Source organism: Temnothorax curvispinosus, unplaced genomic scaffold (assembly GCF_003070985.1).
Source record: "Temnothorax curvispinosus isolate PA1 unplaced genomic scaffold, ASM307098v1 QBEX01013028.1, whole genome shotgun sequence".
Classification (NCBI taxonomy): domain Eukaryota; kingdom Metazoa; phylum Arthropoda; class Insecta; order Hymenoptera; family Formicidae; genus Temnothorax; species Temnothorax curvispinosus.
The window spans coordinates 457314-469974 of record NW_020222808.1 but is presented as its reverse complement, the minus strand read 5'-3'; the positions used below and the strand labels follow the sequence as shown (position 1 = coordinate 469974).

Sequence of the window (12661 nt, the reverse complement as noted above, 5' to 3'; positions counted from 1 at the left end):
TTTATATAAATTACTAAAATTGGATCTTACGTGCGTATAATTAATTAAAAATAATCTAAATATAATTGTTTAAAAATAATATATCTTATACATTTAAATATATAAAAAAATGAGTTAGTGAAAATTTGGACAATAACTGCGGAAAGTAATTAACTTCTAATGGCTTAGCTTATATCATCAATTTATACGAGAAAAATTGAGAAGTTCGCGAAAGGCGAATTCGCTGACTGCATAGAAACGGACTTTGCACCGTATTTTCGACCAATAAAGTGGAAACTCATCTCACGTACAGAAAAATATTGGCGAGGAAGTTGAAGTGTTTACCAAAGTGTTTGCCCAAATTTTATATAGCTAACCCAACATTCTATATCTCGCTAGAATCATTAAATTTATTAGCTCCGAAATAAAATACAGCATAAATATTGAACGTTTTTTTAACCCTTCATAAATTTTATCTCAATTATTATTCTAACTAATGATTACACAAAATATGGAATGTATTCCACACTTGAAGAAGTAAGGAAAGTGTAAGGCGCGTAGCAACTTATAAGCAACTAGCATATATCAATTCATGACTCGTGTCAGAAAGTTCCGGTTTTACAAATAATCTTGCGAATCTTTGTGGAAACAGCCGTTAATTTCGAATGCAACGCTCTCTTGAACTTCCGCATACTTCCCATCCTTTCGCTTCTATCGGGGGTAAGCTAAACTTCGTATTGAACGTAAATATCCCTCCCGAGTTCACTGTTTTCGCACGACTCTCGCATCGCAATAAATACAAGCACCTCGCCATTTATCAGTATATACGTTTCCACGCACGCCCTACTCACGATCGTTACCCACGAATACTCCATCGCGAAGTTTTCCCATGAAACAGACCAAAAAGTATAACGCGATCGATCTGAGAGTGCACGCTTCGCTTAGATATTGCGCGCACGATTTTCCGCGGCCGCCGCTGCGAGCCTTTTTTCTTTTGCCGTACTTCTTTTCTACTTCTTTTTGCTCCTCAACAAACTAGCGCCACAAAGGGTGGGCAGAGGGGGAGGGAGAGAGTGGAGAAATCACGAAGAGAGTTCGAGATGGGGTACAAACACGCCCCGTCGTACTTCGTGGCTGTCAACGACGTCTCCCTCGCAGTGAAATTAGAGAAGAACGAGCGATTCCGCCGACATTAAAATAATGCGCTTTTGGTTTTGTCATTTCAGGCGGTGTCTTCGTCGTACTGCTCTGCGGGTTGGCACTAGCGATTCTGGTAGCGATCCTCGAGTTTTGCTGGAACTCCAAGAAGAACACTCAATCGGACAGGGTAAGCTAAACGAGACGCCGACAAAACGGTATAGGATTTTATGTGAACGTGCTGCATGAGTTGTACTTTCTCTTGGATAGGCGAGGTCGTTTGAATCTTAATTCAAAATTCTGTCATTTCTGTTTCCACTCTTATAACTATTTCCATGTTATGATTTCCTATATCCTTGACGCATTTATTGATATTACTCATACTGCATTGAGCGATAATAGGCATCAGAATGCATATCAAATTAATGAATAAAATTCAATTCTATTTCGTGGAATCAAAAAAGCACAATAATATAATGAAGTACAAAGAATCTGTGTCATGGCTGCAAAATTAATTTCGAATCTCCCTATCCTCTCGCGTATTTAATCAAGTATCTGCCTTCTCATTTTCGGCGATGTTTGACCTTAACGTGTATTTGATTTATGTAAATGCATATAGACTGGATGTTAATGTGATAAGACATATCCGGCAACCCATGTTTGTTCGAAAGAACGAATGTCTTGATGAGCAAACGGCCTCATGTGACGGAGAAATCAGCCTTGCATGAGTTCGGGTCTCGTATGATCGTTTTGTGTATTATCTCTTGGTGTATGTTGTACCTGTCGTATCGGCGTCCACTGCATCGTCGACGATTACTTCTTCGATGGTGAACACGCACGTGCACCTCCTGCGCATCGACCATCATTTAACCGCTCGACAGTCTCTCTGCGCCGAGATGGCCTCGGAATTGCGATTCGCCGTCCGTTGCGGTTCCCGGCAGAGGCCCGCTGCGAAATCGCGCAATTCCGCGGCCGCCGGGCTGTGTGGCCGTTGCAGTCCGCGCTCCTCCAGGAGAAGAACGCGCCTCTACTCCTCCGAACACGAGGAGACGACCTACATACCGAGCATCGAGATCCCGCGATTAAATGGTGTAAGTCTTGTCCCACATGACAGGCACGCGACCAAGTTTCGCAATCGGCGTCTTCGAGGATACTAGTCTTATTGCAAGCTGCGGTATTTCCCTATCTTCAATTCAATTTCAAGATAATAACGACGACTTAAACAACTCGTACTGCGCGCGACGCAATTACAAATTCTGCTCAGACACTTGCAACGGACTTGAACAAATTGTCATTGGCGTACATATTCGCGGAAAAAAAGTGGCGAAACAATCAGGAGAGATAGAAACGCGGCAACAGATTTACGGGAGTTTTCCGAGGAGAGCCGATTGTTGGTCGCGCGGAGCAGTACTCATGCCACGGTAATTCAATTTCACCGAACAGAGCCAATTACGCGAATCCTGGATTATTCTCGTCTTTGCGTTAGCGAGAAAGTATTCTTGAAAGCCAATATGCATTTGCTATCAGTCAAAGATCCGCGATTGATATTACCATGCTGAGAGTACAGCTTCCAAGAAGCCTCCAAATAATTTCTATATTATAGAAACGCAAAAATCAGGGATATAATGGGTATTCGAGAAAGATTCCGCACATCATTTGACAAGGGAGTATTATGAACGCCAAGTTGTCTCCCACGCGGATTTCGCACGGATTTATTGTATACACCTACGTCTATCTGTATATAAAGTGTTGTACGATGTGTACGTTTTTGGATAGCCGTTGTATTGATTTTAGATTGCGAGGCTCCTTTACGACGCGAGTGCACATTATAAAACGTGTATTCCACTACACGTTATAAGATATTTTCCGTTTTCGCACGATTTATGTTTCGCAGTTAACAAACTGCCTGCAATGCAGGATGATGTCATACACGCTTACAATTGCCAGTATTGTATGTTAGACATAATTGCATGCACAAACTTGTAACAACAACAGTGTGCGCTTTATTGCGCATTATACCTTCGAGCGCAATTTAGTGAAATTTCTAAATGGTTTAGTTTCATGATGCAAATATTACGCGATAAGTAAAATCTAAATATCTAACTGATCTAACATATTTATCTTTTTGTTAAAAGACAGTCGTATTTTAAAAACTTGAGAGGAACGCATATATCTTACATTTTTATAGAAAGTGATCTTTTGATGTACCTAAATCTATCAGGAATATTTCATATCAAACAAGAATATACTCTACTAAATGTTAGATTCGTTTTCACGCAGAATATCTCATTCACTTTACGATTAATTACAATCGTACCGTCATAGAATTAAAGACTCAATTAAATTTCATTAACCAATCCGTTCAAAATTGAATATAATAACTATTACCTCTAATTCTAGCCACGTCCTCTTAAAAATATATCTTACGAAATGCCACCTGCCAAATACTGCTACGATAATATAAAGTGATAGACTGCAGAATCGACCCCAAAACCATTCAAACTCTTCAATCATTGTCAGCACTCATTCTTCTCGAGATAAAGGGAATGATTACTTTAAAAAGTTATTTGGCACGCGGTGCACAATTTCACAAACACAAACGATAATCTGTGGTGTTCGGGAATTCAAATGTATTGTATCGTAACGTAATGTGGTTCGACTATCTGTCAGCAATTACTTCATGTTAATGTACCATTTGTCGATGATACACGCTGTAAATAATGACATCCATATTATTGAGAAAATGCAATTGTATTTCAGCGAACACATCGCGTATTCTGAGTTCCAATAAACCACACTGTGTGTGCGACCGCATTATTCTGTCTCCATCAGACTCGAGTGCTCTCTGTTCATTATCTGTCACGTTATCAAATCATGATTTTCGCGCTGATTCATAAGTGCAGCGTTAGATAGTGGTTTATTCAGACAACATCAAACGTACCTAATATTTTACATATTGTGTAATATCCCGCACATAAATGCGATGACAAAGATAATAAATTGATATCGAATAAAATATCAAATAATGACAAATAACACTAAAATGTACACGCATTTGATGTATTCATTTTAATCGTATTATTAGAGGTATTCAATGTTAAATTGTATTAGTGCATATTAGTAAGTAATTATCTTTCGTACCCTTTTTAATTATTTATATAAGATCGATCTGTGTCTAGACCACCAGATTATTCGCAAAGAAATTCGTTTTATTAACCGCAAGCATCGCCTTCATAGCAGTCTTTTAACCAGCGATATATCTACGCGTACTTCGCACGTCTCCTTCTATTCTAAAAACGTGATCCGAAAGCCATATCGGTGTATTACTATATATCCCGGAATTCCCGTAAAAAAGATCGTTTCGCGAAGCACGTGTCGGTCGTTTCAAACAGACAACTCTAAAGACATAGTTATCAACGCTGGCGGAAGCCAAATGACGATCTTCCTGCCTACCTTTAAAAACTTTTAACAACTTCGTACAACTTTTAATAACTCGTCTGTACACTCGTGTCATCGCAGAACTCAGTTCTCCGCTAGTCGGCCCGATATAGCTAACACTCGCGTTTACTTATCTCTCAGCAGGAGGGTGGTGCGTTGTCGATGACGGAGATGAAGAAATCATTGAGCTTCGATCAGGTGTCCCATGGCGGGAACACCTAGCACAGGCCTCGTCCTCATCTTCGTCCTCAACAGCAGCAGCAGCAGCAGCAACAGCAACAATCGCAACAACAGCAACTGCCACCGTGCAAAGTCACCCCCACGCACACGCGTCACACGCACTGCCACTCACATTCACACCTTCACAGCCACCATTCGCACAAACACCAGGGACCTCCAACGAGGCAGAGACGGGGCTCTTCGGGCATCATCTTGGGTCAAGGTACGACTATCTATTGACTACAAATATCGATTGTCTCATTCTATTATATTCGCTAAGTCAAGTGACACGTTGATCGTTATGGTTAAGTTCGGATAAATTAGTTTTCAATCGTTGCATCGTTTTACAGCAAAATTAAAAGAATGTTAATAGATTTTATTTGTCCAAAAATATAAAATATGGAAAGAAATAAAGTCACTTTGTTTTAAAATATCAAATTATTGTTACAATTTCCGTCATTTTTCGTGTTATGTTCTAAACGTCTCCCCTTATTTTTGCTACTCTCTTTATTCCTTCAATAATAATTAATAAATTTTAATTATAAATGTGCTCTCTAAAAGACATTTGTATAGTAACTACCTATATACGTATATGTATAGCATATATTAAATCCAAGATATACTTTAAGAATCTTTGGCTTATGATTTAATTAAACAAGCGAGAAAGTATTTTTATAAATCCAAGCTATAATTTAATAATTATCTATATGTATTAAAATTAATTATATAAAGAACTAGAATTAATTGTGTGTGTAAAAGGTATTGATATAAAATCAAAGATATTTATGCTTTTTATATTTAATATCACGCCTCATGCCACTAAATTATCAACTATTGTACTACATTAGGAGGTGACCACCCTGAGAATATTCTCTGGAGATTCGACTGCGACCTGGCGGGTGAACCGGATGTAGTAATTTCCCCGCCGCCCCCGCCGCCACCGCCACCTTCGGCAACGGTCTCGAGGACCACGACCCTTTGACCAATACTCGAAGAAGTGCCGACAGGTGTACCTGTCCAAAAGGAACTGCCCACGCAGGCCTCGGTGGTCATCAACGTGATAGATCAGAAAGAGACGTGCTTATAGCACATATAGTCGCCGGTGCGGGTTGGTAAACCGCAACGAGGGCCATCCCGCGCCGACGACGATGTCAAATCATCGATCGAAAGCGTGCAAACGAGAATCTGAGACTGAGATCAATTGGAATGCCGTGACCGGAATAGTGTTTTTTTTCGCGAGATACATTTTCTAAGATGACGTATGCTCGTATTGTTTCAACGAGACTGTGGTAAATGGACGTGTGATATAACTGGCTCGATACTCGGAGATTAAGCGAAATCGAGATTACACTCTGGCACGTATGATGCCGCGTGTATCCGTGAAGATATCGATGGAATTGACGTTGATGCAAGGATGTGTGTTCTAATCGCGATAATGGATGGAAACTATGTAGTTGCTCACGTGCAACTGTTTGCACAGGCAGCATCAACGAATGAGTGAATCGCGGGAATTACCAGGTTTGCCGGTCTATGAAGACAACGGAATGCTACTCGTAAACAACGCGTATCTCTCTGTCTGAGCAACGAATCGAGGCCGGATCGGTATCAAATTAAAAAGTGCCAGTGCGTGAATATCACGGATCAATCGGAATAATGCATGGAAATCGTATGGAAAATGAAATGCCATGCGCAATACATTGTTGACCAGGAATTGCTGGTGTTTCGAACTCCCCGGAGCAACGGTAAAATCGAGTGGAAAGCCGGACATTTGTTCGAAGTATCCAACCGGACCAGAAACCGTCCGCGACACCACAACGGAATGCAAGCCGATATTATAGATAAATTTCAAGTAAAACATATCGAAGCGGATTTATAAAATCGATGAAGCTTGTTTAATCGACGGTTAAATCGACTGGTTTTCACATTTAGAAATATATCCCACCCGTACCGCGATTCGTAGGCTAAAAACTATTCGCGGGAACCAATAATAAATTATGAAAATCAGATTATCCATTGCAAAATATCTAAATAAATATTCACGATTATCTCTTAACCTATTGGCAGTAACATATATTTAATAACGAAGATCAAAATACGATCATAATTGTGATTTTGCGCAATTCTACGTATGTGTGAATGCGTGCGTCAATCGCAAGATCGTCGATATAGTCGCACGTTAATGCAATGCCAATGTCTATTGGAATGCAATTTCCAGTGACAATAATTTCGGACCGCAATTTTGCTGCAACCATAACATTTCACGAGACAAATATTTCACCTTTCGTAATCTCGATCAAAAATGCAAATCAGACAGAACCAATAGACAAGTAAATGATCGTAGGCTACGAATGGTCAAATAAAACTCGCATGCTTATGTAACTCGCGACAGCACGATAAACCCAGGGCAATAAAACATGGACGGTTGTATCGTATGACTCGGACCAAATTCAAATTAATAACCACTGCCAGATTTAGCCTAAACAAATGTCATGCGTCCAATAATTTTGAGCAAAAAAATGTGCAGGTACAAAACTTGAATTACAGAAAGTAAATGCAAGTACTACTTATTGTTACGACAAATTTACAGCATCAATAATTAAAATGTTATTTTTAAACCTATCATGAAATGTAATTAGTGAAAAATATAAAATTTAAAATTAATAAAAAAATTTATTATGTATTGTTGCTTATGTCAAGAATTTGTTTCAATCATTTAATTAGAAGAATAAGAAACTTTAAAGTTCGAGTTACATACAACAAAAAATCACAATAAATATATTTAAATTTTTAATAATAAATAATAATATATGAGGTCTGGTCTCTTAAAAAGATTTCGAACTTTATAATTTTGTCTTTGTAATTTTTGAGGGTTTGGCCACTAACAACTTGTTCAATCTTGTCTTCTTTGAAATATATTCCTTCTCATTGTCAGTTAATACACCACTCGTAATACCGTTTCCATTGCTGCATGGAAGCAGTCCTGGTATGCGTTTTTCGGGATCGCATTGTAAATCCGTCTGCAAATTTTCCTCGATGTCTTCAAGTGTCGAATCCTTTCAACGTAGATTTCGTTTTGAAAAAAAAAGTTCGCGAAAGTCAGGTCCAGAAAATATCAGAAAAAGACCTGAACTGTAGAAAGACAATTCATGGTTTCTTTACCGCGACGCGTGCTCGCGCACGCATTATTCCTCAATCTCCCCTCGCAAACTTTTTTCTTTTTTCAAAACTGAAGATTCGACACAATTGAAGACATAAAAAAAAATTCGCAGACGGACTTACGTGCAATCCCGAAAAACGCGTACCAGGACTGCTTCCAGAAGTTGAAGAGGCGTTGGGAGTGGTGTGTCAACCGTGAAAGAACATATTTCGAAGGAGACAAGACTGAATAAGTTGTAAGTAAATCTCCAAAAAATTATAAAAATAAAATTCGAAATCTTTTAAACAGACCTCATTATATATGTTTGGTATATATTATAGAAAATTTCTTTCACTACATTGAGAGTAGTAAATAAATAAGTTAATGTAAAATTAATCTTTTTTTAAGAGAAGTATTGGCAGTTCTACAAAATTTGCATTTGCATTTGCATTTGTACGAATCAGTCAGAAATGGAGTCGTAAGATACTTCGAATGATAGGTAAGAAAATACGATCACTGGCATCTAACCCTCCCCTACTGTATTATAAAAATAATACCCTAATTGTTGAGAAGTGATTTATAAATTTTTTGTATAAATGTATGTGTAATTTATAAATACACTTAATGTATATGTATAAATCTGTATATGTATGTATGTGTCGACGTGTGTACATATATACGTACATATTACGCGCTCGTGCGCTAAACGAGAAAATCTATGAAGCGTGCAAATGCGCCAAAAAACCTAGTCGTATTTTGACACAATTGAATAGTTTATTATCATACTGACGCGTGTACAGCGAATGTTTTTCACGAGAAGAAAAAGTAAAGTAGATAACTCGATTAACTGTTTGACAATTTTTAGCTATACATTACGACGTTCCGTATTGTGAACATTATTACGTGCGTGTATCACTGTTTGTTGAAAAGATTACGTGGTTCAGCGAATTTATTGATACGTTATTAGCCGTTAAAAAAGGAGAGAGTGAGAGCGATTCTATAAGTGTGTGTGTACGCGAATATTTAACGATAAACGTTGCGTTACAAAGAAAATAAAAAAAAAAGAAAAATAAAAGTGAACAATCTATACTGCCACTTACAACAAACAATTTGCGATACACATTTTCCATTCAATACGTTTGTACGGCCACAATATGTATCTGCGTTACACGTAGCATACAGTTAAAAAGTGGAAGTTAAATTTATCTGAATCATTGAGATCGTTAATAACATTCGTCACGGAATTTATTAGCGAGCGCGGCGGCTCTATTATATGTATATTTGTGCGAATAATGTATACATTATCAGCGGAGCAAATCTATATCATAAGTGTATATTGCAAAAAGGATCACAACATACTCTATTTCCATTTTTGCATAAGAAATATTTCTATACTCTCACTTTCATGAAAATGTTCTGAAATATCTAAAAGCAGTTGAATATTATTATAATATATTTACGATTATAACTTTTTTCAACCAAAGCTTTCGATCAAGCTTCTTTTTTTTTTGTTGCATAAAACCGAAAAGAAACGTATGAGCAAGCCAGAAACAGCTGACAATGATTTATCGACGAGTTAGTAATCAAAATCTAATCATAAAAGGGATGTTTAAAAATGTTTATCAACAGCGAGAACGCAACTGGATACTTTCTCTACATCGAAATAAAAGATTTGAACAAGATTGTACAGTTTTTAATAATACAGGAAATGAACTGTCTCGACGCTCGTAAAAATTCCAGTCTATATATAAAATTATGGATATAAAACATGTTTCTATTACCTCAACGCTATTATTATAATAAAATAAAATTTCCACCTGGTTACATAACGTTAAAGAGACAAACCCTCTTCTTAATAAAACATTATTATTACAAAATTAATCATTAAAAAATATAAAATTAAAAACGTCATTACTAAAGAAAAATAAATTTCGACACATAAAATCTTGTAATTTTTAATATTATTTTATGAAAGCATAATTTCTGAGCGAAAAATCTTTTTATGATAAAATTACAAAATTAAAAACTGAAAAATTACGAAATCAATATGTTCTATACTTTTTATTTCTCATTTTCTTAATGTATTTCACAATCGTTTATATTTTATTTCTTTTTAATTGTTTATATCCACTTTCTCAAATTCTTTTATCTACGCAGTCCAATTTATTTCGTTATCGCGATGTTACAGTTTTTGTCTTCTACTCTTCTTTTCAATTCTCTCTAAAATTCTTTTATAATTGGCAGGTAAAAAAAAATCTCTCGGAAGAATATTCCAAACATTTATGGCAAGTGCATATACCTAACTCTACAGTTGCATTTCTTCTTCAAATAATTCTATCAGTACCTAAAATATTTCGTACCTACAATATCGATAAATCAATATAATATTTTGTTAATCATAAATAACGCCTAAAATATTTCAGAATATGCCTTTGATTGATTATTCACAACTATCGCTATAATACTTATGTTAATCAGAGATTGTACATTTGCAATTCTCGACAAATCTGCTGGCAAGATATTGCGATAACGCATCCAATAGCTCTCAACGATTCGCAGTAGAGAAAGCGCCTATATATTCCACGGATTTCGAGGAAATTGTTACATCGCAAATCCATAATCGTATATAATCCGATATCCGTAGAACAAAGCAGATAAAGCAATCGGTGAAATATGCATGACTGGACAACTGCGCAACTCCCAGATTCTCTAATTGAGTCAAAGATTCAGTCTATCAAACAGAAAAATGCAATTCGAGCAGAAATAACGAACAGAACAAGCTCTAGTATTCAATTCAAAAAGGCTTATACGTAAACAGTTATATGTTTCTAAGGTTTCTGATTTCAATTTCAATTGTCTGAATCTATTGAATAAAAAATTAGTAATTATCATTAACATCCATGCATCGTTTACTACTATCGTTAGTGCATGACTGTAGTGGATATTTTGGTTATTTAAAAATGCTATTTATAATTATAATTAATTATAATCAATTGTACATATCTTGCGATAGTTGCAATTATTCAGAATTTATAAAACCACATTAATCTGTTATTATCTTTGCAATTGTTTTTAAAGGCAGTAACAGATATCGTTAATGCAACACAGAGAGAAGAGAATACTATTATAAATACCAAATCTGATAAATTTTGTATCTTTAATTCTGCGTCTCTATATCGCATTCATTTCGTACTATTAAAACAGCATTAAATTGTTGGAAGAAGACTAAATCATCATCGAAGTGAGCACGTTGCAGCTACGCCATATCGAAAATTACATTCGTTTAGCCGTGTCGCTTCAAAGGGAGTACGTTAAAATCCAGGTCATTCCTCGACATTTGAGACCAGGAGAAAAATGAGGGGATGATACATGGAATACAATCATCTCTAGAACAAAGCTTTGATAGCTTTCAGGAGCAGCTAACCATTAACACGAACAGAGAATTTTATAATCGACTTCTTGAAACATTTCTCACGGCAAATGTACTCCATGGAGACATAACTAGCAAATAAAAATAAATTTTTTTAAAAATATTCAGTATATTACTCTTATTGTGTTTATCCATTTCCTAATTTTCCTAATAATTTAATTTTCTTCAAATTTTTATTACTGCAACACAACAATGATGTTCGACTGATGTCTAAATTATATCTTTATATGTATTTTCGATGTCCATTGAAGTTACGTGCAAAATGTTAGATTATCGAGCGACGCGAGCGAGATTCGTAAACGAGAGAAAAATTTTTAATATTGTTTAACGAGACCCTGGAACAAACGATCCTTTTGCTTCGTCGTCTTTCTCATCTCTTTCTTTCCTTTTTTATTTTTTTATCTCTCGAGGCGCTAAAACCAATGGAGAGATCCATTAATGCCTCAATGCTTTAAAGCAGATGTCGTCCTTGCTTTTCTTTGTCTCGACACAATTACTTCCCTTTTTGCCGTTTAATCGGTTCGTTAACAAATCGCACGTTACAAGCGACAAAACGGGATTTATTGTCGGCCATTCATTAGCAATACTTAACAAACTGAGACAAGACAAGGTAAATTATTAGCAAAATAGAAATATAAAAGTAACACTGTTCATCTGGCTTAGGATATTACGAAGAATTATTAACAAATTCTCATCCGCGCTATAGACTATTTCTCACGTATAATTTAATTATACTTCCAAAGTTTTCCGTTGCTAAAATTTGCACAAAAACTGTATTCCTATTAAAACTAAAATAATTGTCCAAATTTTTTAACCCATTACGTCCAACGGATTGTCTACTTACAGGAACTTGGATTTTTATCATTTATGCCGCGTTCAACTTGTTTTGATATGTTACAATTTGTGCAAATTTCAGCATAATTTAAAAACTTTAGCAATTACAATGGATTACTTAAAAAAATAATGCCCCACATATAACATAACTTTACTTGTTACCGCTAAAAGAAGTGTTTCGAAATATAAGCATATTCATTACTGTATGCATGCGTGTTACCATTGATTGTACACACACACAAAGGCAAGATTTCTCTATTAGTTTCATTTTACGATAATGCGGGCGCTCGATAAAGTTCATTGTGTTTCTTTATTTTCAATAATTATGCTTCTAAGTGCAATCCGGATCGCTTGGTACTCGTGAAATTTACGAGCGGAATACGCCAGAAATTTCCCGGGGGAGTGTCATCCCGTTTGGATATCGATTGACAAACAGGACCTCTTATTAACCGCCCCACTACGATATCTGATCGAAAAGCATCCGCTGA

General features: G+C 36.3%; 2 protein-coding genes across 8 annotated transcripts in view; one reads left to right on the top strand and one right to left on the bottom strand.

The window, feature by feature from the left end:
* Positions 1-5708, top strand: part of LOC112463093 (glutamate receptor ionotropic, kainate 1) — a 146589-nt gene extending 140881 nt beyond the window's left edge. For 2 of the 7 annotated variants that reach the window (XM_025029273.1, XM_025029280.1), the window contains 4 exons: positions 1206-1306; positions 1998-2205; positions 4696-4996; positions 5622-5708. In XM_025029273.1, coding sequence (XP_024885041.1) covers positions 1206-1306; positions 1998-2205; positions 4696-4996; positions 5622-5628 — 617 coding nt within the window. In that variant the 3' untranslated portion in view covers positions 5629-5708. Of the gene's footprint in view, positions 1-1205; positions 1307-1997; positions 2208-4695; positions 4997-5621 lie in introns of those variants that run through there. The other 5 variants (XM_025029275.1, XM_025029277.1, XM_025029276.1 and 2 more) reach the window with 5 other exon arrangements.
* The window catches only part of LOC112463095, a 93440-nt gene that overhangs the window by 57962 nt on the left and 22817 nt on the right, over positions 1-12661 (bottom strand). The gene's annotated exons all lie outside the window — the stretch shown is intronic.